The sequence below is a fragment of the Doryrhamphus excisus genome, chromosome 5 (assembly GCF_030265055.1).
Source record: "Doryrhamphus excisus isolate RoL2022-K1 chromosome 5, RoL_Dexc_1.0, whole genome shotgun sequence".
Lineage (NCBI taxonomy): Eukaryota > Metazoa > Chordata > Actinopteri > Syngnathiformes > Syngnathidae > Doryrhamphus > Doryrhamphus excisus.
In genome coordinates, this window is record NC_080470.1 from 1,729,952 (window position 1) to 1,756,657 (window position 26,706).

Genomic DNA, 26,706 nt, shown 5'->3' on the forward strand with positions numbered 1-26,706 from the left:
GCCGTTCAAAATGTGTATAAAACTACAACCTACAGGGGTTTAAATACAACGTTTTCATACATAGACACAACTAATTTATGGCAAAAATTAACAGAACAAACAACCAACATGTTAACAACTTACAGTGGCTGAAAAACACGGACGACAGCCAGCTAGCTAGCTAGCTAAACACCGGTATGCAAGTCCAGTCCATAGAACCGCCAATTCCGTAACCACTTCAGTAGTACGTCCTGCAAGTGCTTGGCCGCCATGATGGTGAGCAAAAATCCAAAAGACTTTAGTTACAGCTGAAAATACCATCCTAGAATATAAAGATGAGGGAATGCGGGATAGCGGGACATGTTAACAACTTACAGTGGCTGAGGAACACGGACGCTTGCTAGTTAGCTAGCTGACTAGCTAGAACCGCCAATTCTGTAACCACTTCCGTAACCACTTCCGTAGTACGTCCTGCAAGTGTTTGGCCGCCATGATAGTGAGCAAAATCCAAAAGACTTTAGTTACAGCTGAATAGAACCGTGCAGCGTGAGATCATCACATAATTAGGAACACATATTTAGCATTTGACATGACGTAGAGTTGGACATTGACTGAAGTGGATGCTGAAAAAGGAGGAAATAGTACCTAAGTTGGAGGCCGAGCATTTTGAAAGTCTGACAATTCCGTAAGCACTTCCGTAGTACGTCCTGCAAGGGTTCGGCGGCCATGATGGTGAGCAAAATCCACCTGCGACTTGACAAACAGTATAGAAAATGGATGGATGGAAAAAAAACACTCAATCCAGGAGAAAAACAATAGTCAACATTTCAATCAATGAATGAAATATGCCTTTTGTGCACAAGAAAAACTTTTTTACATGTTGAGTTCAACTCATGAACAATGTCAGCGTTGCTTTTGTATTTTTTTTTTTTGAGTATTATGTTTTCATTATTAAAATTTTTCAATGTATCCAGTCAGGTTTTTCCCATTAAGACCAAAAATCTCTTTTGCCAGAGAGACCTGGCCAAAAGGAAGCAGAAGACCTACATTTAAAACAAGTCTTTCAGTCAATACACATAAGGTACAATCATGGAAAAAATTCCAAATGAATGTCATCGCTCCATAGTACACAGTATCCAGGATAAGACAATGAGTATCATAAATTCCCGTGTGTAAGCTGCGACCGTTTTATATATATATATACAGCGTTGTTGTTAATTTACGGCTAAATTTTAATTTTTAATCTCTACTTCAGAACTACATCCAAGCAGCGCAGTCATTGAAATGCTGCACTGACGTCAGCCTCCATATGGGTTCCTCTGGTGGACAGAAACAGCACTGCAGCTGTTTTACTTTATATCGTGTCATAACCTCCTGCAATTTCACGCGTGTCACAATATAACAGTGGGCTCAACACAGAGCCTTGAGGAATACCTTTTATTTTTTTTTTCAACATTGCAAAACAGAAAAAGAATAAAGAACCCTTAAACTGAACAGCCTGGGATCTGCTTATGAAATAATTTGCAAATGTCTCATTTGCAACAATTCAACAGTTTGTTGAGAAAAAACAACAACTTCATAGCCAGTCACAGTAAAAAAAAAAAAAAAAAATGATATGAGCCCTCAAGCTGAGCTACAATCACAATAAATTATTATTATAAAACGTCAGAAACCCTGAGACAACATTTTACAAAACCATACAATGACTTAAATAGCAATAGGTTACACTGAAAGTTGGGGATAGTGTAACAGAATCAGTACCACGATACAAAATGGCCCCCAAGCCACACCGAAGTGTTTTGGGGTTTGACAAAAAAAATCGTTTTTTGTGAAACAACAAACCAAAAAAGTGACACAAAACACAATCGATACATGTTTTGTCGGAAATGATAATCTGAAATGTGGGATTCCGAGAAAAAGGAATAATCTGCTCCAGTGTTAAACTATTGCAATTACTATACATACAACTATTATATCGTCAACCTGTTATTAACTGTACAAGCAACATTGTAACATTGTAACATTCCTACCTTGTTTTTCCCACTGTTAAAATGTAAAATGTATCCATAAAAAGCTATGAAAAGCAAAGAAAAAGCCAAACAGTCCGTTGAAATGAACTCTCATGAGGTACGCTGACATGCCCTGGTTCAGTATATTTTTCATCAAAATAGTAGTCATGCCAAAATGTCGTGTTGCTGCTGGATGTTCACAGTATCCGAGTGATACTGTCGTGGGGGGTGCTGGAGCCTATCCCAGCTGTCTTCAGGCGAGAGAGGCGGGGTACACCCTGAGACTGGTGGCCAGCCAATCACAGTGCACATATAGACAAACAACCATTCACACTCACATTCATACCTACGGACAATTTGGAGTCGCTAATTAACCTAGCATGTTTTTTTGGAATGTGGGAGGAAACCGGAGTACCCGGAGAAAACTCATGCATGCACGGGGAGAACATGTAAACTCCACACAGAATTACCCGAGGGTGGAATCGAACTGGGGTCTCCTAGCTGTGTAGCCTGCGCGCTAACCACCACCTATACTTGTGAAATATATTCAAAGTTTATTTGTATTTCTGAATGTAATTAAGGTGTTTTTAATCACTCTTTTGTTTCTTTGCCTCACACACACATACACAAACAGCCACACCAGCATGCTCTGCTAAACTAAGCTAACCCCGCTAGCTTCCATTCACGCTCTGATTTTTGTTGTGGTTGGTTTTCTTTTGGATTTGTCACACAAAAAAATGCATTTTTAAAGCACTTCAGTATGGCTGCACGGTAAACACGTGGTTAGCATGCAGGCCTCACAACTTGGAGACCCGAGTTCAATTCCACCCTCGGTCATGAATGTGGGAGGAAACTGGAGTACCCGGAGAAAACCCACACATGCATGGGGAGAACATGTAAACTCCACACAGAGATGGTTGAGGATGGAATTGAACTCGGGTCTCCTAGCTGTGAAGCCTGTGCGCTAACCACCCGGCCGCTGTGCAGCCCTGGTTCAGTATATTTTTCATCAAAATAGTAGTCATGCCAAAATGTTGTGTTGCTGCTGGATGTTCACAGTATCCGAGTGATACTGTCGTGGGGGGTGCTGGAGCCTATCCCAGCTGTCTTCGGCCAATCACAGGGCACATATAGACAAACAACCATTCACACTCACATTCATACCTATGGACAATTTGGAGTCGCTAATTAATTAGCATGTTTTTGGAATGTGGGAGGAAACCGGAGTCCACGCATGCACGGTGAGAACATGTAAACTCCACACAGAGATGGCCGAGGGTGGAATTGAACGCTGGTCTCCGAGCTGTGAGGTGTGAGCGCTAACTACTAGTCCACCGTGCCGGTCCAATTTTCAAATTGCATGACACCACCGAGACCCGGACCACACACAAGCAGGGGATGAGGGCAAGGAGAGGTGCGGGAGTTATGGGGGCGCCCAAATGATGATGTAGTCTTTAGTCCACCTCAGCAGTCACCAAGCCCGAGTGTACTAATTCATCATGAGAAGAAGAAGTTGACCTGATTGGTTCCATTGACAGCTGCTTGTCAACATAAAAACGTCCATATCTACAAAAACAGTCCATGTAGTCCACGGTCTTTAGTCCAAATCTCAGTTCAAGTTCATAGCCAGTAAGTAACTATCTCCAAGTTGACTTAGGATCCACATTTCAAAGCGGGTCCATGTATCCGGTTCCACATGAGATACATCTGAGCTGGGAGAAACCTGTGGACCAGGAGAACGTCCCTATAAAAGCACGGATCATATCCGTCTATGTTTCTGGACGGGATGTACAGTCCGGCTGTCTTCACCCCCATATGGGAGCTCGGTGCAAGTCCGGCCGAGGCCAGACACATCCCCATGTAAACATCATCGATGGGAAGAACGGGAACAGATCGGGACATCTTGTATATGACTAAAGCTGTGTAGCCGGAAAGCAGGAAGCCGCCGCCACCACAGTAGGGAGGATACGAGTCCGACTCCTGCACCTGAACGGGGATGTAGTACTTACTCCCGGGCGATCTAATCGGCCCCACGTTTTGGATCAGATGCCCGGTGAAGAGATGTTTGCTTCCGTTGTTGCCTTTAAGGCTGTGGAGATACTCCACCATGTTGTCCGTGTGAGCAAAAACGTCGTCGTCGCCGTTTAAAATGAAACGAGCCTTCGGACAGTTTTTGTGCATCCACTCCAGGAAGAGAACTTGCTTCAAGGTGAGGTTGTAGAACGAGTCGGCAAAGTCCCACTGCAGGATGTCCTCGTGCTCCTGTTGCTCTGCTTCCAGGAGTTTGTTCAACCTTGTCTTTTCAAAGCCTTCATTCGTCGTCCCGGCGACAAAAACCCTTCGGATCCAGACGCCGTTGTGCAATCTCTCTTTAGCCCAGGTCTTACGGAGAACCTCTCGACGCTCGTAGTTCGCAGGGGAGCTTTTTATGACCAGGAGTAGGAAAACATCTTCTGATCGATCGACTCCGCCGCATTTTTGAGGGAGATCCAATATCATGGGGAAGTGGCGACAATGCCGATAGTACAGAAAGTCTTTTATCGCAACAGGAAGTGAGCTGAAGCCTGAGATGTTGTCAACAGATGTGTTTCTTTGACAACTCGGCCACATGAAGGCGTGGTGGTTGGCGGTCGGAGGAGGTGTTTGATGATGATGATGCTCTCCCATGTTGTCTTGAATGGTCTTTTGGTCCATGACGTTTTTAAAGAGATGGACGGCCAGCAGACTCAAACATGCAAGCAGCAAGCCGCCTCGGACTCTGATGGGTCTCATCCTCGAAACTCTGCCGAGAGAAAGCATTGTTTATTATTTGCATCGATACGTTGTCTTATGAAAGGCATTATAATAGCCACGTTTACATGAGGAGTAAACCAATGGAATCGTTCCGAAATGACTTTTCCCGAAAACAATGGTATCCATGGAAAGGAATATTCCAATCTCTTGTTTACATGCGCCGCTATAATCAACCAGAATAAAACGTAAACATCAACGTCGTGTGATAACGACTTCCCGCGAGTTTTTGTCACTCGCAAACTAGAGAGCTAGCGACCTAAACGGTAGCCTCCGAGTTATTTCCTTTCAACTTAAATAGCCAAAAAACTTACCACTTCCACACGGATAGGGAGGATAACTATTAACAGTTATTTAACCTTTAACATGAACATGAATCAAACGTAATAATTTTTTCTGGGTACATGATACCATACAGCATCCATATCAAACTTGCGCGGGCCGCACTAACATTAAACTTTCATATCAAAGCGGGGGCATCAAACTAGTGTCCTGCGGCCCACATTTGGCCCACGGGCCGCATGCTTGAGACCCCTGATTTATACATATTTTGCAAAGTATTTTCTGGAAGATAATTCTTTATCTTTTTTAAAAAAAAATTTTTATAGACATGACAAAACACGACTATAGTCACATTTATACTCTGTTTATTTACAACATATTGCGCAACTGCAGGGTCTTGAGACACATGCTAACTCGCAAACTAGAGAGCTAGCGACCTAAACGGTAGCCTCCGAGTTATTTCCTTTCAACTTAAATAGCCAAAAAACTTACCACTTCCACACGGATAGGGAGGATAACTATTAACAGTTATTTAACCTTTAACATGAACATGAATCAAACGTAATAATTTTTTCTGGGTACATGATACCATACAGCATCCATATCAAACTTGCGTGGGGCTGCACTAACGTTCATATCAAGGCGGGGGCCTCAAACTAGTGTCCTGCGGCCCACATTTGGCCCACGGGCCGCATGCTTGAGACCCCTGATTTATACATATTTTCTGGAAGATAATTCTTTATCTTTTTTTTAATCTTTTTTTTATAGACATGACAAAACACGACTATAGTCACATTTATACTCTTTTTATTTACAACATATTGCGCAACTGCGGGGTCTCGAGACACATGCTAACTCGCAAACTAGAGAGCTAGCGACCTAAACGGTAGCCTTCAAGTTATTTCCGTTAAACTTAAATAGCCAAAAACTTACCACTTCCACACGGATAGGGAGGATAACTATTAACAGTTATTTAACCTTTAACATGAACATGAATCAAACGTAATATTTTTTTTCTGGGTACATGATACCATACAGCATCCATATCAAACTTGCGCGGGGCCGCACTAACATTAAACTTTCATATCAAGGCGGGGGCCTCAAAGTAGTGTCCTGCGGCCCACATTTGGCCCACGGGCCGCATGCTTGAGACCCCTGATTTATACATATTTTGCTAAGTATTTTCTGGAAGATAATTCTTTATCTTTTTTTTAATCTTTTTTTTAATAGACATGACAAAACACGACTATAGTCACATTTATACTCTGTTTATTTACAACATATTGCGCAACTGCGGGGTCTCGAGACACATGCTAACTCGCAAACTAGAGAGCTAGCGACCTAAACAGTAGCCTTCGAGTTATTTCCTTTAAACTTAAATAGCAAAAAAAAACTTACCACTTCCACACGGATAGGGAGGATAACTATTAACAGTTATTTAACCTTTAACATGAACATTAATCAAACGTAATCATTTTTTCTGGGTACATGATACCATACAGCATCCATATCAAACTTGCGCGGGGCCGCACTAACATTAAACTTTCATATCAAGGCGGGGGCCTCAAACTAGTGTCCTGGGGCCCACATTTGGCCCACGGGCCGCATGCTTGAGACCCCTGATTTATACATATTTTGCTAAGTATTTTCTGAGAGATAATTCTTTATCTTTTTTTTAATCTTTTTCTTTATAGACATGACAAAACACGACTATAGTCACATTTATACTCTTTTTATTTACAACATATTGCGCAACTGCGGGGTCTCGAGACACATGCTAACTCGCAAACTAGAGAGCTAGCGACCTAAACGGTCGCCTTCGAGTTATTTCCTTTCAACTTAAATAGCCAAAAACTTACCACTTCCACACGGATAGGGAGGATAACTATTAACAGTTATTTAACCTTTAACATGAACATGAATCAAACGTAATATTTTTTTTCTGGGTACATGATACCATACAGCATCCATATCAAACTTGCGCGGGGCCGCACTAACATTAAACTTTCATATCAAGGCGGGGGCCTCAAACTAGTGTCCTGCGGGCCACATTTGGCCCACGGGCCGCATGCTTGAGACCCCTGATTTATACATATTTTGCTAAGTATTTTCCGAGAGATAATTCTTTATCTTTTTTTAATCTTTTTTTTTATAGACATGACAAAACACGACTATAGTCACATTTATACTCTTTTTATTTACAACATATTGCGCAACTGCGGGGTCTCGAGACACATGCTAACTCGCAAACTAGAGAGCTAGCGACCTAAACGGTAGCCTCCGAGTTATTTCCTTTCAACTTAAATAGCCAAAAAACTTACCACTTCCACACGGATAGGGAGGATAACTATTAACAGTTATTTAACCTTTAACATGAACATGAATCAAACGTAATAATTTTTTCCAATTTTTTTTTTGCCGCACTAACATTACATTTTCATATCAAGGCGGGGGCCTCAAACTAGTGTCCTGCGGGCCACATTTGGAAAAAAAAATGGAATGCCAGCCAAATTGATATTATGAATTTAAAATTTCCCATTCAAATTTGATGCACCCTAGTATACATATATATTGTATTTCATGTGGTAGTGTGGACATGCAGAACAGGAAAAGTCCACAAGAACAAAGTAAAAAAATAACAGGAAGTTTAGTAAAGTCCAACTAAGGACTGTACCAAGTCACAGTACTGAAATGGTTGGTCATCACTTCCTGTTAGCACTTCCCAATGACACATCTCTGCCATAAGCAGACATGACATGTATGCATGTATGCACGTACGACCCCAAACACATACTTTACCCCCCCCCCCCCCCACCACATGGACTGTTGACACTTGACCCCCACCCCTTGTAAGTGAGCAGTGAACTGCAGACCTGATCTAAAAGCAGACATGAGGTGACTCGGCAAGAACGCGTGGATGCTCTGCCGGTGCAATGGGCGTGTCGTGGAAATTACAAGCAGGCTGGAATAAGTTACATGGCTGGTTAGCCATTAGTCATTGGAATAAACTACACTGCTATTCCACATGAGACAACCTCGGGGGAAAAAAAAAACGACATGTCATGACGTGAGGGTGACCTCACCCTGTTTACCAAACGTGACAAAAATCCTCGAAAACGAGCCAATGTATCCTTCAACAAGACGTGGTTTCATTTCATTTCATCGTCCAAAAATAAAATTTCTGGGGATCATAATAGAAGAAAATATGAGCAGGAAACCTCATATTACAAACATACAACATAAGGTGGCATCTACCATATCTTACTTATTGTGTGGAAATATGGGCTAATAACTATAAAAGCAATCTTCACTCGCTAAATGTACTGCAAAAAAAGGTCAGTCAGGATAATTCATAATGCCGCCTATAGAGAACATACTAACTCCTTATTTGTAAAATCACAAATACTTCAACTTGTTGATATAGTTCATCTTCAAACAGCTAAAATAATACTATAATAATAATAATAATTAATAATAATAATACTTCGGTACAGGACATTTAAAAAAAATTAAATTAAATTAAATTAAATTAAATTAAATTAAATTAAATTAAATTAAATTAAATTAAATTAAATTAAATTAGAAAAGCAGGAAGTGAACAAATGTAACAGTTACTGATTGTAAAAGTACCAGAGAACATACTAACTCCTTATTTCTACAATCACAAATACTTCAACTTGTTGATATAGTTCATCTTCAAACAGCTAAAATAATACTATAATAATAATAATAATAATACTTTGGTACAGGACAAAAATTAAATTAAATTAAATTAAGAAAGCAGGAAGTGAACAAATATAACAGTTACTGATTGTAAAAGTACAAGAGAACATACTAACTCCTTATTTCTACAATCACAAATACTTCAACTTGTTGATATAGTTCATCTTCAAACAGCTAAAATAATACTATAATAATAATAATAATAATACTTCGGTACAGGACAAAAATTAAATTAAATTAAATTAAATTAAATTCAGAAAGCAGGAAGTGAACAAATGTAACAGTTACTGATTGTAAAAGTACCAGGGAACATACTAACTCCTTATTTCTACAATCACAAATACTTCAACTTGTTGATATAGTTCAGCTAAAATAATACTATAATAATAATAATACTTCGGTACAGGACAAAAATAAAATAAAATAAAATAAAATAAAATAAAATAAAATAAAATAAAATAAAATAAAATAAAATAAAATAAAATAAAGAAAAATTAAATTAAATTAAATTTCATTCTATTCAATTCAATTCAATTAGGAAAGCAGGAAGTGAACAAATGTAACAGTTACTGATTGTAAAAGTACCAGATGGAGGGGTAGGATTTAATAAGCTTTGCTTCTTCCTACTCCTTTTGGACATGTGGAACTGGGAACTAATTATGGGATGCATTCAATTGTAATCTGATGCATGTTCAAATGAAATAAAACCATTACCATTACCATTACCATATGTTGATGATATGTAGTATATGTAGTATACTAATCCCTAATAAAAACACAGGCTACTCCAAATCACTCTTTCACATTTATCACACCATTATTTATATCTTAAATGGCGTATTTATTCCTATTATGTTTACTACACTGGGTATTACGAATGTAAAGTTGATTATGGGGTATTATTTCATGTCTAGATGGCTCTAATTATGTTAAAAAAAATAATTTTAGAAGGACGTGAACACGTTTTAAATGCTCTAACTACAAAAATATTCCATTTATAAATAAGGAATCCGACTTGGCGGAAATGTACTTTGTTAAATGAACCGACTGTACTCCTAAACTAAAGACAAATATGCAGAAATTGAGCAAAAACACGCAGACTATTATTTCAAGTCATAACAAAGTTGGCAAATGTTGGCTTTCTTATCAAGCGTATGATAAAATCCACTTGTCACTGTGAGGCGGAACCTTTGAACTGTGGCATTTATGGCTGGGGTATGCAACGCTCAACGCACCAACAGGAAGTTCCCTTAGTTTCAGTTTCAGACGCACAGCATGGAGCAGAAAAGCACAACATGGTAGAGCAAACCAATGAAATTAAACCATCTTGTACCATACAAACATAATGTTAGCCGAGTAGCGGGCTAGCTTTCTCTTATTCATGACTACTTGTTTAGGTGGGGAAGTATTTCCTCGGCGGACCGCTCAATTATGGCGGAATCAAACGGCAAACTGAGACACTGACAAAAGCTGTTGGAAAAAAAAACATCGAAACTCCTCTCTTACAGAGCGTGAATAGAAGCTAGCGGGGTTAGCTTAGTTTAGCATTGCATGCTAGTGTGGCTGTTTGTATATGTATATGAGGCAAAAAACAAAAGAACACCTTAATTACATTCAGAAGTACAAATAAACTTTGAATATACTTCACGAGTATGGGTGATGTTAGCCACACAGCTAGGAGACCCGAGTTCGATTCCACCCTTGGAGTTTGCATGTTCTCCCCGTGGTATGAATGTGAGTGTGAATGATTGTTTGTCTATATGTGCCCTGTGATTGGCTGGCCACCAGTCCAGGGTGTACGCCACCACTGTGAACATCCAGCAGCAACACAACATTTTGGCATGACTACTATTTTGCATGACTACTATTTTGATGAAAAATATACTGAACCAGGGCTGCGCAGCGGCCGGGTGGTTAGCACACAGGCTTCACAGCTAGGAGACCCGAGTTCAATTCCACTCCGGTTTCCTCCCACATTCCAAAAACATGCTAGGTTAATTAGCCACTCCAAATTGTCCATAGGTATGAATGTGAGTGTGAATGGTTGTTTGTCTATATGTGCCCTGTGATTGGCTGGCCACCAGTCCAGGGTGTACCCCGCCTCTCTCGCCTGAAGACAGCTGGGATAGGCTCCAGCACCCCCACAACAGTATCACTCGGATACTGTGAACATCCAGCAGCAACACAACATTTTGGCATGACTACTATTTTGATGAAAAATATACTGAACCAGGGCTGCACAGTGGACGAGTGGTTAGCACACAGGCTTCACAGCTAGGAGACCCCAGTTCAATTCCACCCTCGGCCATCTCTGTGTGGAGTTTGCATGTTCTCCCCGTGTATGTGTGGGTTTTCTCCGGGTACTCCGGTTTCCTCCCACATTCCAAAAACATGCTAGGTTAATTAGCCACTCCAAATTGTCCATAGGTATGAATGTGAGTGTGAATGGTTGTTTGTCTATATGTGCCCTGTGATTGGCTCTCCACCAGTCCAGGGTGTACCCCGCCTCTCTCGCTCTAAGACAGCTGGGATAGGCTCCAGCACCCCCACGACAGTATCACTCAGATACTGTGAACATCCAGCAGCAACACAACATTTTGGCATGACTACTATTTTGATGAAAAATAGGTGTGTGTGGTTAGCACACAGGCTTCACAGCTAGGAGACCCGAGTTCAATTCCACCCTCCACCCTTGGCTGGCCACCAGTCCAGAGTGTACCCGCCTCTCTCGTTCTGAAGACAACTGGGATAGGCTCCAGCACCCCTCGCAACCCTCATGAGGAAGAAAATGAATGACTTAATATTTCACGAGTAATGGCCGATTACTCCCCCGCCGCCAGTACTGTTGCATGTATGTCCCGTTTGCTTTGTACAAACCATCAAAGATCTTATGATCTTATGAAATACTATTATTATTCATATTATCCCGCATAAAACTATATTTTGGAGCAACCAAGTTGAATTAAAGCTAAATTACTGATTATTGAAATATAAATACAGGAACAAAGTTTCACCCTGTGTTTGTGTAGTGACTCCGTTTTTGAACGAAACTAATGAAATCAGTTGATATTAATATGAGTTACCTTCCAGCAGTAAATATAATCAATTTATTAGAATTTATTAGAATTCCGAACCATTTTACTTTCAGCATTTTTTTCGGTTTTCGTTGAGTTATTCAAGCGTTAAGATGGTGTGAGAATAGAAAAATATAAGCTAACTCGTTGCACGAAAAACGTCAAAACACGCGGATTTAATTCAACTTTACATTTAGTCACAAAACAAAACCACCAACGAGGCACTGTTTTTTTGTTTGTTTGTTTTTTTGTCGCCAAAAACGCCTAAAAATAATTTAAAGTAATTTAAACAACTTGAAATGGAGTCAGACGACCTAGCTAAACTGTTTACATTTACCGTTACGACGAGTCATTAAAAAGCAATTTTAAAAAAAAAATGAGTGAGTGACTTTAAAGGCAAGTATAATAAAGTATAAAATATAAAAGATGAAAGGATAAAATAGGATGAGAGGACTTACTTTGTGACGGACGAAAGCAGCCCCTTGCCGTCTGTGTGTGCCAGCAACATGATGGACACTGACGGCAATGTACTGTACTGTGTAGGGGGCGGGCGGATCGTGTCAGATATCGATGCTGTCGATATGGAGGGTAGTGTCTGGATTGGGTCGATATTTTTCGATATTTTCCCTTTTTTTTAAATTAAAAAAAAAATTGAATTTTTTTTTAAACCTTTTTTGTCCCTCAGGAAATTTTTTAAAAAGTGATGCTGTCGATATAGAGGGTAGTGTCTGGATTGGATAGATACTAGGTTGAAGAGGTCGATATTTTTCGATGTTTTTCTTTTTTTTTATTTTAATTTAAATTTTTTTATATTAAAATTTTTTTTTTATTGAAATGACTTTTTTGTCCCTCAGGAAATTAAAAAAAAAGTGATGCTGTCGATATAGAGGATAGTGTCTGGATTGGATCGATACGAGGTTGAAGAGGTCGATATTTTTCTATATTTTTCCTTTATTTATTATTTTTTATAATTTTTTTAAAAATATATATATATTTTTTTTTTAATTGAAATGACTTTTTTTGTCCCTCAGGAAATTAAAAAAAAGTGATGCTGTCGATATAGAGGGTAGTGTCTGGATTGGATCGATACTATTTTTCTATATTTTTCCTTTTTTAAATTTATTTATTTTTATTTTTATTTTTTAATTGAAATGACTTTTTTTGTCCCACAGGAAATTAAAAAAAAGTGATGCTGTCGATATAGAGGGTAGTGTCTGGATTGGATCGATACTAGGTTGAAGAGGTCGATATTTTTCGATATTTTCCCCTTTTTTTAAAAAAAATATTTTTAATTTTTCTTTTTTTTATTGAAATGACTTTTTTGTCCCTCAGGAAATTTATAAAAAAAAAAAAAGTGATGCTGTCGATATAGAGGGTAGTGTCTGGATTTGATCGATACTAGGTTGAAAAGGTCGATATTTTTCGATATTTTTAAAAATATATATTTCTAATTTTTACTTTTTTTTTATTGAAATGACTTTTTTTGTCCCTCAGGAAATAAAAAAAGTGATGCTGTCGATATAGAGGGTAGTGTCTGGATTGGATTGATACTAGGTTGAAGAGGTCGATATTTTTCGATATTTTTCCTTTTTTTTTTGTTAATTTAAAAAAAAATATTTTTAATTTTAATTTTTTTTTTTATTGAAATGACTTTTTTTGTCCCTCAGGAAATTAAAAAAACAAGTGAGTTGGTGGAATGTTAACCTTATATGCCGAACCAAGGAGAGGGGAACCAACTGTGCAAGGCAAACATTGCCGAGATTATTGGGCTGGTTAGAGAAGAATAAATACCATCAAACCATAAAACCAGGATGTTATCGACTGCGGTGGGTGAGCGTATTTGAAGAGGAGAACACAAGCCGAGTCATTGGAGGAAATGTGCAACATTATGACACGATTACTCAATACGGAACGTCCTGATAACCACGATACTGATACCGGAATGTGACATGTGTTCAGCGATACCACCGAGATAACAAAACATGTGGGTAACCTTGAACAAATGGGTACAAAATATACAAGAGTAGAATATTAACATTAGCAATACCATGGAGTATATGGAGTAATACTATTTTAATCCAAGTACATTTCCTACGGTATTGGCTGTGTCCAAAAAGTAGATATGAAGCGCATTAATATTTGTTGAATGATACTAGTTTACAAGTAAAATACTTCCAAAAGTACAAAAGTAGTGGTAGTTTTTCTTGGTTTAGGTTACTAATAAAGACAAAGTGTACATTGGCTGTATTTTCCAAGATGCAGTATTGGATCAAAGTAGTAATTGTATGCAAAATAATGCAAATATTGTAGTTTATCAGAAGGTACAGTGTGTGTACAAGCAACTATTTCTGAGGTTTGATGTAAAAAAAAAGACAAATTTCATGAATTTCTTGGAAACAACAAAGCAGATCATTATAAGCAGCTGGTGGCAAACGTACAAAAATATTCAATTTATGAATAAGGAATCCGACTTTCCGGAAATGTACTTGCTTAAATTAACTGACTGTACTCCCGTCATTAAAGTATGATATGAAAACAAAAGAAAAATATGGGATGGGATCGATACTAGGTTGAAGAGGTCGATATTTTTCGATATTTATCTTCAAAAAAAAAAAATTTAATTGAAATTTCTTAATTTGTCCCTCAAGAAATTAAAAAAAAGTGAGTTGGTGGAATGTTAACCTTATATGCTGATCATGATGACTTGAAAGCAGATCATTATAAGCAGCTGGTGGCAAATGTACGAAAATATTCCATTTATAAATAAGGAATCCGACTTTGCGGAAATGTACTTGCTTAAATTAACTGACTGTACTCCCGTCATTAAAGTATGATATGAAAACTAAAGAAAAATATGGGATGGGATCGATACTAGGTTGAAGAGGTCGATATTTTTCGATATTTATCTTCAAAAAAAATTTTTTTTTAATTGAAATTTCTTAATTTGTCCCTCAGGAAATAAAAAAAAAAGTGAGTTGGTGGAATGTTAACCTTATATGCTGATCATGATGACTTGAAAGCAGATCATTATAAGCAGCTGGTGGCAAACGTACGAAAATATTCCATTTATAAATAAGGAATCCGACTTTGCGGAAATGTACTTGGTTAAATTAACTGACTGTACTCCTGTCATTAGAGTATGATATGAAAACTAAAGAAAAATATGGGATGGGATCGATACTAGGTTGAAGAGGTTGATATTTTTTGATATTTATCTTCAAAAAAATTTTTTTTTTAATTGAAATTTCTTAATTTGTCCCTCAGGAAATTAAAAAAAAAGTGAGTTGGTGGAATGTTAACCTTATATGCTGATCACGATGACTTGAAAGCAGATCATTATAAGCAGCTGGTGGCAAACGTACAAAAATATTCCATTTATAAATAAGGAATCCGACTTTGCGGAAATGTACTTGGTTAAATTAATTGACTGTACTCCCGTCATTAAAGTATGATATGAAAACTAAAGAAAAATATGGAATAGGATCGATACTAGGTTGAAGAGGTCGATATTTTTCGATATTTATCTTTTTTAAAAAAAAAAATTTTAATTGAAATTTCTTAATTTGTCCCTCAGGAAATTAAAAAAAAAGTGAGTTGGTGGAATGTTAACCTTATATGCTGATCATGATGACTTGAAAGCAGATCATTATAAGCAGCTGGTGGCAAACGTACGAAAATATTCCATTTATAAATAAGGAATCCGACTTTGCGGAAATGTACTTGCTTAAATTAAGTGACTGTACTCCCGTCATTAAAGTATGATATGAAAACTAAAGAAAAATATGGGATGGGATCGATACTAGGTTGAAGAGGTCGATATTTTTCGATATTTATCTTTAAAAAAAAATTTTTTAAATTGAAATGACTTTATTTGTCCCTCAAGAAATTAAAAAAAAAGTGAGTTGGTGGAATGTTAACCTTATATGCTGATCATGATGACTTGAAAGCAGATCATTATAAGCAGCTGGTGGCAAACGTACGAAAATATTCCATTTATAAATAAGGAATCCGACTTTGCGGAAATGTACTTGCTTAAATTAAGTGACTGTACTCCCGTCATTAGAGTATGATATGAAAACTAAAGAAAAATATGGGATGGAATCGATACTAGGTTGAAGAGGTCGATATTTTTCGATATTTATCTTCAAAAAAAATTTTTTTTGAATTGAAATTTCTTAATTTGTCCCTCAGGAAATTAAAAAAAAAGTGAGTTGGTGGAATGTTAACATTATATGCTGATCATGATGACTTGAAAGCAGATCATTATAAGCAGCTGGTGGCAAACGTACAAAAATATTCCATTTATAAATAAGGAATCCGACTTTGCGGAAATGTACTTGGTTAAATTAACTGACTGTACTCTCGTCATTAAAGTATGATATGAAAACGAAAGAAAAATATGGGATGGGATCGATACTAGGTCGATATATTTTGATATTTATCTTAAAAAAAAAATTTTTTAATTGAAATTTCTTAATTTGTCCCTCAGGAAATTAAAAAAAAAGTGAGTTGGTGGAATGTTAACCTTATATGCTGATCATGATGACTTGAAAGCAGATCATTATAAGCAGCTGGTGGCAAATCTCCTCAAGTAGATATACTTTTTTTTTTTTTTGCATTCCAATTCAATCACTTGATGTCTTAAGATATTTCCTGTTTATTTCTCGACGGATAAACAAGTACAACTTCAGAATTTCCTAGCAAAAAATACCCAAATTTATTGTATAAATATGGTATTTTGATGTAAAATTATCTCATTTATCTCATATTAAAATAAATTCCCAGTTCATAGCCCTATAGATATGAATTATGAATAGAATTATTCTATTTTTCTAGCACCCACAGCTCATAAAGTGAATGTAAACTATTCATAATGTTACTGACGCTGATGTTTTCAATCCCGAGTATTAGCTTCCCAAGCATCTGTCACGTGAGGAATGTGAGTGGATGCTCGGAAGGGAATGTCCTCTTCCTCTGTGGGACAAAAACACGCGTCCATTCTGTGTCGGAGTCGCTTCCTGAGCTGCAGGCGCCGTTTAACCGAGATAGTGTTGTACTCCTGGGTCTTCAGCTTGGCGTAGTAATCTGAGAACTTGTTAAAAAGGAAGGAAATGGGCATCCCGTTCAGGATGATTCCGAAGGAAATGCAGCCAAAGGCTACGATGCGGCCCAGGATGGTCACGGGAACCACATCCCCGTAGCCCACAGTGGAGATGCTGACCTAAGAAGAAAAAAAAAAAAAAAAAGAGCAACATATTCTTTTAATATTGATACTTTCAAGCTCTTTATGCTCTAAAACAGGGGTCTCAAACATGCGGTCCGCGTGCCAAATGTGGCCCGCAGGACACCAGTTTGAGGCCCCCGCCTTGATATGAAAGTTTAAATGCTGTATGGTATCATGTACCCAGAAAAAATTATTACGTTTGATTCATGTTCATGTTAAAGGTTAAATAACTGTTAATAGTTATCCTCCCTATCCGTGTGGAAGTGGTAAGTTTTTGGCTATTTAAGTTGAAAGGAAATAACTTGAAGGCTACCGTTTAGGTCGCTAGCGGTCTAGTTTGCGAGTTAGCATGTGTCTCAAGACCCTGCAGTTGCGCAATATGTTGTAAATAAAAAGAGTATAAATGTGACTATAGTCGTGTTTTGTCATGTCTACAGGGCTCTAATAATGCCATTTTATTTGCCATTTTATTATTATTATTATTATATTTATTAATTTATGACTGATTGATTGTTTTTCTTTATTCTTGATTTGTTTATTTTTCATCTTATTTTGTGCAGAAAAATAAAAATTAAGAGCTTTTATTGTAGAAAATGGGAACCAAAGCACTGAAAAAGTTTGTATATTTTTTTAAAAAAATTTTAAAAATTAAAAAAAAAATTAAAATGTTTTTAATAAATGCGTTTTTTTTGTTTTTTTTTTTTTTGAAAACCTGATGCGGCCCAGCCTTACCCAGACCCTAGCTCCAGTGGCCCCCCAGGTAAATTGAGTTTGAGACCCCTTGCTCTAAAATCCATTCCTAAATCTAAGTACCGAGATCAGAATTCCATGTTTACTCCGATCAAAGCCTCGGCAGGTGAGTTCCGGTTAACGCTTCTAAATCTCTCCGTTGACCAAGTTCCTTAATCTACTGACTTCTTGGACGTCACCAAAGCACCTTTAAGTGATGCGTCTTACGTGAACGAGCAGTGATTTCCGCCATAACAGATCCATGCAGTTATCGAGGTGGATCAAATCCCGGGAATGTTGTGAGTGACGCATAAAGTGTGATAGATTAGTCCAGATCAATCACCACAAAGATCTTCTGTAAGACAGGAGTACTTCTGATTTTTTTAAAGAATGTATACATTCTCAAAAATGAAGTAAATGATCGCTGTTTTGTGGTTGTTTATGGCCTACGATTCAGTGTGGAAGTGGTACAAACCCTAAAGTCAAATTTCATATTAGTCACAAAGATCTTCTGTAAGACAGGAGTACTTCTGATATTTTTAAGACTGTATACATTCTCAAAAATGCAGTAAATGATCGCTGTTTTATGGTTGTCTATGGCCTACGATTCAGTGTGGAAGTGGTACAAACCCTAAAGTCATATTTCACATTAGTCAAAGATCTTCTGTAAGACAGGAGTACTTCTGATTTTTTTTTTAAGAATGTATACATTCTGAAAAATGAAGTAAATGATGGCTGTTTTGTGGTTGTCTATGGCCTACGATTCAGTGTGGAAGTGGTACAAGCCCTAAAGTCATATTTCACATTAGACAAAGATCTTCTATAAGTCAGGAGTACTTCTGATTTTTTTAAGAATGTATACATTCTCACAAATGAAGTAAATGATTGCTGTTTTGTGGTTGTCTACGGCCTACGAGTCAGTGTGGAAGTGGTACAAACCCTAAAGTCATATTTCACATTAGTTACAAAGATCTTCTATAAGACAGGAGTACTTTTGCTATTTTTAAGAATGTATACATTCTCAAAAATGAAGTAAATGATTGCTGTTTTGTGGTTGTCTATGGCCTACGATTCAGTGTGGAAGTGGTACAAACCCTAAAGTCATATTTCATATTAGTCACAAAGATCTTCTGTAAGACAGGAGTACTTCTGCTATTTTTAAGACTGTATACATTCTCAAAAATGCAGTAAATGAACGCTGCTTTGTGGTTGTCTATAGCCTACGAGTCAGTGTGGAAGTGGTACAAACTCTAAAGTCATATTTCACATTAGTCACAAAGATCTTCTGTAAGACAGGAGCACTTCTGATATTTTTAAGAATGTATACATTCTCAAAAATGAAGTAAATTATGTCTGTTTTGTGGTTGTCTATGGCCTACGAGTCAGTGTGGAAGTGGTACAAACCCTAAAGTCATATTTCACATTAGTCACAAAGATCTTCTGTAAGACAGGAACACTTTTGCTATTTTTAAGAATGTATACATTCTCAAAAATGCAGTAAATGATCGCTGTTTTGTGGTTGTCTATGGCCTACGATTCAGTGTGGAAGTGGTAAAAACCCTAAAGTCATATTTCACATTAGACAAAGATCTTCTATAAGTCAGGAGTACTTCTGATTTTTTTAAGAATGTATACATTCTCAAAAATGAAGTAAATGATGGCTGTTTTATGGTTGTCTATGGCCTACGAGTCAGTGTGGAAGTGGTACAAACCCTAAAGTCATATTTCACATTAGTCACAAAGATCTTCTATAAGAGAGGAGCACTTTTGCTATTTTCAAGAATGTATACATTCTCAAAAATGCAGTAAATGATCGCTGTTTTGTGGTTGTCTATGGCCTACGATTCAGTGAGGAAGTGGTACAAACCCTAAAGTCATATTTCACGTTAGTTACAAAGATCTTCTATAAGACAGGAGCACTTTTGCTACTTTTAAGAATGTATAAATTCTCAAAAATGAAGTAAATGATCTCTGTTTTGTAGTTGTCTATGGCCTACGAGTCAGTGTGGAAGTGGTACAAACCCATGCTTACGTTTAGAATAAAAAAACTTGGGAGGCTAACTCGTCGGTTCGGTACGTTGCTAGCGTCTGTGGCGGCATGAATATACCAATCAAGTGATACATGTCATAGTGGGGGGGTGCATTATTTTTTTGTGTGATCGACCGCCATTAGGTTCCAGATACAACGACAACAACAACAACAAAGAACTTTGCTCAATGCTAACAGTGAGATGTCTCCTATACAGATTTAGATAATACAACTACAAAGGTGACTATAGGGGTGCTATTTCATGTTTACAGGGCTCTAATGTAAAACAATTGTAGAAGGTCATAAACAGGTTTTCTATGCGCCACCTACAAAAATATTCCATTTATTAATATTGAATCCGACTTCATGTCGAGTCTGGAACCAATGAAGCGCCACAAACTCGTCAAAGATCCTCTATAGAACAAGAGTGCCTTCAGGCTAGGTTTATCTGAGAAACAAATAAAGGCGTCGGTATTTGTTTTTCAGTTGGTTGAGCGACTTAGCTCGTCATTGGCAAAGCAAACTTTGCAGCGGTTAAATATTCATAACAACCATATTTGCAATATGGAAAGTTGGCGCTTTGTCGACTTTCGGAATGCTAGCGTGGCAGCTACTGTAACAGTTGGAGCGTGAGTCGATTAATCATGCCTGGCGAGCCAGGTTTTGGAGAATGTTTAGTCCTTCTATCCTGGGCTCAATCAAGATGACATGGTCTCGCCGACGTGTCCTAGGTCTTTCCTGAGGCGTTCCCAGGCTGGAAGAGAGACATGGTCTCTCCAATGTGTCCTAGGTCTTTTCTAGGGCGGTCCCAGGCTGGTGGAGAGACATGGTCTCGCCGACATGTCCTGGGTCTTTCCTGAGGCGTTCCCAGCCTAGGTCTTTCCCCACGTTGGCGGAGAGACATGGTCTCGCCAACGTGTTCAAAGTCTTTCCTGAGTCGTTTCCAGGCTGGCAGAGAGACATGGTCTCTCCAACATGTCCTAGGTCTTTCCTGGGACGGTCCCAGGCTGGCGGAGAAACATGGTCTCGCCGACGTGTCCTGGGTCTTTCCTGAGGCGTTCCCAGCCTAGGTCTTTCCCCACGCTGGCGGAGAGACATGGTCTCGCCAACGTGTCCTAGGTCTTTCCTGAGGCGTTCCCAGGCTGGAAGAGAGACATGGTCTCTCCAATGTGTCCTAGGTCTTTCCTAGGGCGGTCCCAGGCTGACGGAGAGACATGGTCTCGCCAACGTGTTCTAGGTCTTTCCCGAGTCGTTCCCAGGCTGGCGGAGAGACATGGTCTCGCCAACGTGTCCTAGGTCTTTCCTGAACCCCACGCTGGCAGAGAGTCATGGTCTTTCCTCAGGCATTCCCAGGCTGGCGGAGAGACATGGTCTCGCCGACGTCTCCTAGGTCCAGCCTAGGTCTTTCCTGGGGCGGCCCCACGCTGGCAGAGAGACATGGTCTCGCCAACGTGTCCTAGGTCTTTCCTGGGGTGACCCCACGCTGGCAGAGAGATATGGTCTCGCCAACGTGTCCTAGGTCTTTCCTGAGGCGTTCCCAGACTGGCGGAGAGACAAGGTCTCTTCAATGTTTCCTCGGTCTTTCCTCAGGCATTACACCAGGCTAGGTCTTTTCTGGGGTGCCCCCATGCTGGCGGAGAGACATGGTCTTTCCAACCTGTCCTAGGTCTTTCCTGAGACGGCCACAGGCTGGTGGAGAGACGTGGTCTCTCCAACGTGTCCTAGGTCTTTCCTGAGGCGTTCCCAGGCTGGCGGAGAGACATGGTCTCGCCAACGTGTCCTCTGTCTTTCCTGAGCCGTGCCCAGGCTGGCGGAGAGACATGGTCTCTCCAACGTGTCCTAGGTTTTTCCTGAGGCATTACCAGCCTCGGTCTTTCCTGAGGCGTTCCCAGGCTGGCAGAGAGACATGGTCTCGCCAACGTGTCCTAGGTCTTTCCTGAGGCATTCCCAGCCTAGGTCTTTCCTGGGGCGGCCCTACACTGGCGGAGAGACATGGTCTCGCCAAAGTGTCCTAGGTCTTTCCTGAGTTGTTCCCAGGCTGGCAGAGAGACATGGTCTCTCCAAAGGTGTCCTAGGTCTTTCCTGAGGCGTTCCCAGCCTCGGTCTTTCCTCAGGTGTTCCCAGGCTGGCGGAGAGACATGGTCTCGCAAACTTGTCCTAGGTCTTTCCTGGGGCGGCCCCACGATGGCGGAGAGACATGGTCTCGCCAACCTGTCCTCTGTCTTTCCTGAGTTGTTCCCAGGCTGGCAGAGAGACATGGTCTCTCCAATGGTGTCCTAGGTCTTTCTGAGGCCTCCTTTTGTTGTGCCACACCCTGAACTAACCAGGAGGCATCCCAACCAGATGGTCGAGCCAGCAACCATCTGGCCATCCTACGGATGACGGGGATGCATGAACATTTACCCGTCTTTACCACAAGGGGGCGATGGAGAGCTCGCATCACTGCAGACATAACAGTTTTGAACTTGGGACCAGTCCGAGGTCCTTCAGTGGCTGACGAATGAGAAGATACTCACCGCGGCCCACCACCAGGCGTACGGAATACTGCTGATGGGAGAGTCCGCCGTCTCCCTCTCGGCCGAGTGCAGGAGAGCGGAGAAAGTGAAGATCCCCATGGCGATGAAGAGCAAAATACAGGAAGCCTGCTGGTAACACTGACGCAGCGTGAACCCGAACGCCCTCATTCCGGTGGAGTGCCGCGCCAGTTTCAAAATCCGAAAAATCCTCAGGAGTTTCACGACTTTCAGAACGTGGCTCAACTTGCTGACGCTGGCCAGAGCCCTGAGGTCCTCCTGAGTGTCGTCGGCGCCCATCACGACTTCGGCGATGATCTGAACGAAATAAGGCATGACGGCCACCATGTCCACAAAGTTGAGTCCGCTCCTCAGAAACACTTTGATGTCGGGCGTGGTCGCCAGGCGCATCAGATACTCGCCGGCGAAGAACACGATGGTAACGATCTCCACCCACTCCATGTAGGTCTTACCACATATTTGGTAGTTCTGGAGTTCCTCTAAAGTGTTCAGAGACATGGCAAGAATCGAGAAGAGAACAAAAAGGTTCGATACCACGTTGAAAGCTTTGGCCCAAATGGACCAGTAAGGGTTCTCCACGATGTTCCATAAATTCTTCCGTATGTTCCCGAATGCCATATTTTGGAATAACTCGTCGTCGTATTTGACTTCGATCTCAGCCATAAGTTCTCGCTCGACTTTAAGGTTGTCTTTCATTTCGTCCACTTTCTCCTCGAACACCAACCAGCAGCAACGTTTGGTGTCCTTCAGGCTCAAACCCCAGTAAGCGATCTCCTCCTCGAAGTGGATTGGACACATTTCCCGAATGACCCATAGTTCTCCGCTGGCGTAGAAATGGCAAATATGGTGGAAAAATGCCGGATCCCGATCAAAGAAGAATTCGTTTTTTTTAACCGAGTAGTCATCGCAGAGTTTGAGTACGCGGCTTCGATCCGTGCAGGTCGCCAGCGATCCGATACGAGTGTGAGGGTAGTTCATGGCGCACTTTTTCGGAATATGAAAAACCTTCCCGCCGACATTCACTTTCACGTGACTTTGCCGTTGTTTGGGTTTGTCGTCGTTTGACGCACGCTCGGGAGCGTCGAGGTTCCCGAGCGAGCTCCACGCTTTCACCGCGTCCTGCTGAGAGAACGGGAACGTCTTCATGTCGCTCACGGCCTTTGACGGGCAGTTGATGGTGCTGCGGCGACTCTGTAGGCATCGCTGCAGGTCGGCGTTATCCGCCGCCATTGCATCCGCCGTCACGGGGAGGGGGGGGGCAGGAAATGAGTCGTGACGCAGAACAAAAAACAGGAAAAACGACTCACGTGTTAATTTTCTGAATCATCCAAAAAGAATCCATCTCTTCCCGGCACCGCTGATATTCTCTGTGAGCGGCTGCTTTTCCTGTTTCGGAAAGCGTTCCCAAACATGCCGTGGCCACCTTTGGTAGTAGATTAGACACAGGCGGACGCTAATTGATCCCATTGATCCCATTGGTGGATCTCCAAGTTTCCTTAAGGAGTTGTAAATATAGTGGCGGTGGCGGAGATTAGGGAACAAAGTTGATTTAAGGATTGGAGTCACAAGGCCAAACGAGGACCGAAGAGTTGGGAAGGAGTTTGGTTTTTCCACGTGAATTATTAATTGTCAGAAAATATTGTTTTGGCGATATATCGTTCCACAATACTGTATCAATTTATCAGTTTTTTTATTTAATTTTAAAAATTTAAAAATGTAGAAATTAAAAAAAAAATTTTTTTTAATCAGTAACTTACATTTGTTCACTTCCTGCTTTCCTAATATAGTTTAAGTTTTTGAATTTAATTTTAAAAATTAAATTTTTTTTAATTAAAAAATTAAAATTTTTTTATTTTTTAAATTAAATAAAAAACAAACTATATTAGGAAAGTAGGAAGTGAACAAATGTAACAGTTACTGATTGTAAAAGTACCAGATGGAGGGGTAGGATTTAATAAGCTTTGCTTCTTTCTACTACTTTTGGACATGTGGAACTGGGAACTGATTATTGCGTGCATTAAATAAAAAATATTTTTTTTTATTAAAACATTTTAAAAAATTCTTAATTTTTAATTTTTTTAATTTATTTTGTATTTTAATTTTGTTGTAAATATAGTGGCGGTGGCGGAGATTAGGAAACAAAGTTGATTTAAGGATTGAAGTCACAAGGCCAAACGAGGACCGAAGAGTTGGGAAGGAGTTTGGTTTTTCCACGTGAATTATTAATTGTAAGAAAATATTGTTTTGGCTATATATCGTTCCACAATACTGTATCAATATTGAAAAGTATGATTTAAAAATGTAAAAATTTACATACATACTGTTATATTTGTTCACTTCCTGCTTTCCTAATATAATTTAAGTTTTTTCATTTAATTTTAAAAATGTAAAAATTAAAAAAAAAAATTTTTTTAGTTATTTATCAGTAACTTACATTTGTTCACTTCCTGCTTTCCTAATATAGTTTAAGTTTTTTAATTTAATTTTATAAATTGAAAAATTTTAATTTTTTTTAATTGAAAAAATTTTAATTTTTTTTAATTTTTAAAATTAAATAAAAAAACTTAAACTATATTAGGAAAGTAGGAAGTGAACAAATGTAACAGTTACTGATTGTAAAAGTACCAGATGGAGGGGTAGGATTTAATAAGCTTTGCTTCTTCCTACTCCTTTTGGACATGTGGAACTGGGAACTGATTATGGCGTGCATTAATTAAAAATTATTTTTTTTATTAAATTTTTTTTTTTAATTCTTAATTTTTAATTTTTAAATTTATTTTTTATTTTAATTTTGTTGTAAATATAGTGGCGGTGGCGGAGATTAGGGAACAAAGTTGATTTAAGGATTGGAGTCACAAGGCCAAACGAGGACCGAAGAGTTGGGAAGGAGTTTGGTTTTTCCTTGTGAATTATTAATTGTAAGAAAATATTCTTTTGGCAATATATCGTTCCACAATACTGTATCAATATTGAAAAGTATGATTTAAAAATGTACAAATTTACATACATACTGTTATATTTGTTCACTTCCTGCTTTCCTAATATAATTTAAGTTTTTTCATTTAATTTTAAAAATGTAAAAATTAAAAAAAAATATTTTTTTTTAGTTATTTATCAGTAACTTACATTTGTTCACTTCCTGCTTTCCTAATATAGTTTAAGTTTTTTAATTTAATTTTATAAATTGAAACATTTTAATTTTTTTTAATTGAAAAATTTTAATTTTTTTTAATTTTTAAAATTAAATAAAAAAAACTTAAACTATATTAGGAAAGTAGGAAGTGAACAAATGTAACAGTTAGTGATTGTAAAAGTACCAGATGGAGGGGTAGGATTTAATAAGCTTTGCTTTTTCCTACTCCTTTTGGACATGTGGAACTGGGAACTGACTATGGCGTGCATTAATTAAAAATTATTTTTTTTATTAAATTTTTTTTTAATTCTTAATTTTGATTTTTTTTAATTTATTTTTTATTTTAATTTAAAAAATTATAAATTCTAAAAATATATTTTTTTTAATTTTTATTTATTTATTTTTTTTAATTAAATAAAAAAACAAACTATATTAGGAAAGCAGGAAGTCAACAAATATAACAGTATGTATGTAAATTTTTAAATCATACTTTTCAATATTGATACAGTATTGTGGAACGATATATCGCCAAAACAATATTTTCTTACAATTAATAATTCACGTGGAAAAACCAAACTCCTTCCCAACTCTTCGGTCCTCGTTTGGCCTTGTGACTCCAATCCTTAAATCAACTTTGTTCCCTAATCTCCGCCACCGCCACTATATTTACAACAAAATTAAAATAAAAAATAAATAAAAAAATTAGGTATTAGGTAAAATTAGGTATTTTAGGAATACCTGGAATATGAAATGATGAACATTTTCATTATGAAGATATTTCAAGAAAACAACCTGACCGGGTCATTTTTGACCCACTTATGGAAGGTTGGGGTAGTAACACAAAAACTAAAATTTCTTAAAATTTATAAAAGGTAAGTTAAAAATGTGAATGACATGATATCAAAAATATGTTTTTTGAACAATACCTGGAATATAAAATGATAAAAAAATTTCCTTATGAAGATATTTCAAGAAAACAACCTGACCGGGTCATTTTTGACCCACTTATGGAAGGTTGGGGTAGTAACACAAAAACTAAAATTTCTTAAAATGTATAAAAGGTAAGTTAAAAATATGAACTGCATGATATCAAAAACATGTTTTTTGAGGAATACCTGGAATATGAAATTATAAAAAATTTTCATTACGAAGATATTTCAAGAAAACAACCTGACCGGGTCATTTTTTTACTGTATTGTT

At 38.4% G+C, this 26,706-nt stretch overlaps 3 protein-coding genes across 10 annotated transcripts in view; all 3 read right to left on the reverse strand.

Annotated features, from left to right (window-relative positions):
* Nucleotides 1-3,042, reverse strand: part of slc5a5 (solute carrier family 5 member 5) — a 59,548-nt gene extending 56,506 nt beyond the window's left edge. For 6 of the 7 annotated variants that reach the window (XM_058072377.1, XM_058072378.1, XM_058072372.1 and 3 more), the window contains exon 1: nucleotides 124-600. The gene's annotated coding sequence lies outside the window, so the exon portion shown is untranslated. Of the gene's footprint in view, nucleotides 1-123; nucleotides 601-624 lie in introns of those variants that run through there. The other variant, XM_058072375.1, reaches the window with a different exon arrangement.
* A 155-nt stretch (nucleotides 3,043-3,197) lies between these two features.
* LOC131129167 (N-acetyllactosaminide beta-1,3-N-acetylglucosaminyltransferase 3-like) lies at nucleotides 3,198-22,499 on the reverse strand. Of its 2 annotated transcripts, none has more exons than XM_058072384.1 (2): nucleotides 22,356-22,499; nucleotides 3,198-4,770 (listed from the first exon to the last, which is right to left on the reverse strand). In XM_058072384.1, the coding sequence occupies exon 2, from the start codon at nucleotides 4,758-4,760 to the stop codon at nucleotides 3,642-3,644; it is 1,119 nt and encodes a 372-aa protein (XP_057928367.1). In that variant the 5' UTR covers nucleotides 4,761-4,770; nucleotides 22,356-22,499; the 3' UTR covers nucleotides 3,198-3,641. The 2 variants fall into 2 exon arrangements, with proteins under 2 accessions (XP_057928367.1, XP_057928366.1); XM_058072383.1 differs by lacking the exon at nucleotides 22,356-22,499 and adding an exon at nucleotides 12,316-16,207.
* On the reverse strand, nucleotides 16,358-23,933 carry LOC131129165 (potassium voltage-gated channel subfamily V member 2-like). The gene is made up of 2 exons (XM_058072380.1): nucleotides 22,356-23,933; nucleotides 16,358-17,078 (listed from the first exon to the last, which is right to left on the reverse strand). Exons 1-2 carry the CDS (start codon nucleotides 23,601-23,603, stop codon nucleotides 16,752-16,754), a joined length of 1,575 nt encoding a protein of 524 aa, XP_057928363.1. The 5' UTR covers nucleotides 23,604-23,933; the 3' UTR covers nucleotides 16,358-16,751.
* Between the last annotated feature and the right edge of the window lie 2,773 nt (nucleotides 23,934-26,706).

Coding starts and splice junctions, on each gene's coding strand:
- LOC131129167 (XM_058072383.1), bottom strand. CDS start 12,365: ATGTTGCTGGCACACACAGACGGCAAGGGGCTGCTTTCGTCCGTCACA. Junction 4,771..12,315: donor CTGCTTTCGTCCGTCACAAA/GTAAGTCCTCTC, acceptor TTCTCTCGGCAG/AGTTTCGAGGATGAGACCCA.
- LOC131129165 (XM_058072380.1), bottom strand. CDS start 23,603: ATGGCGGCGGATAACGCCGACCTGCAGCGATGCCTACAGAGTCGCCGC. Junction 17,079..22,355: donor ACGCCTGGTGGTGGGCCGCG/GTGAGTATCTTC, acceptor TTTTCTTCTTAG/GTCAGCATCTCCACTGTGGG.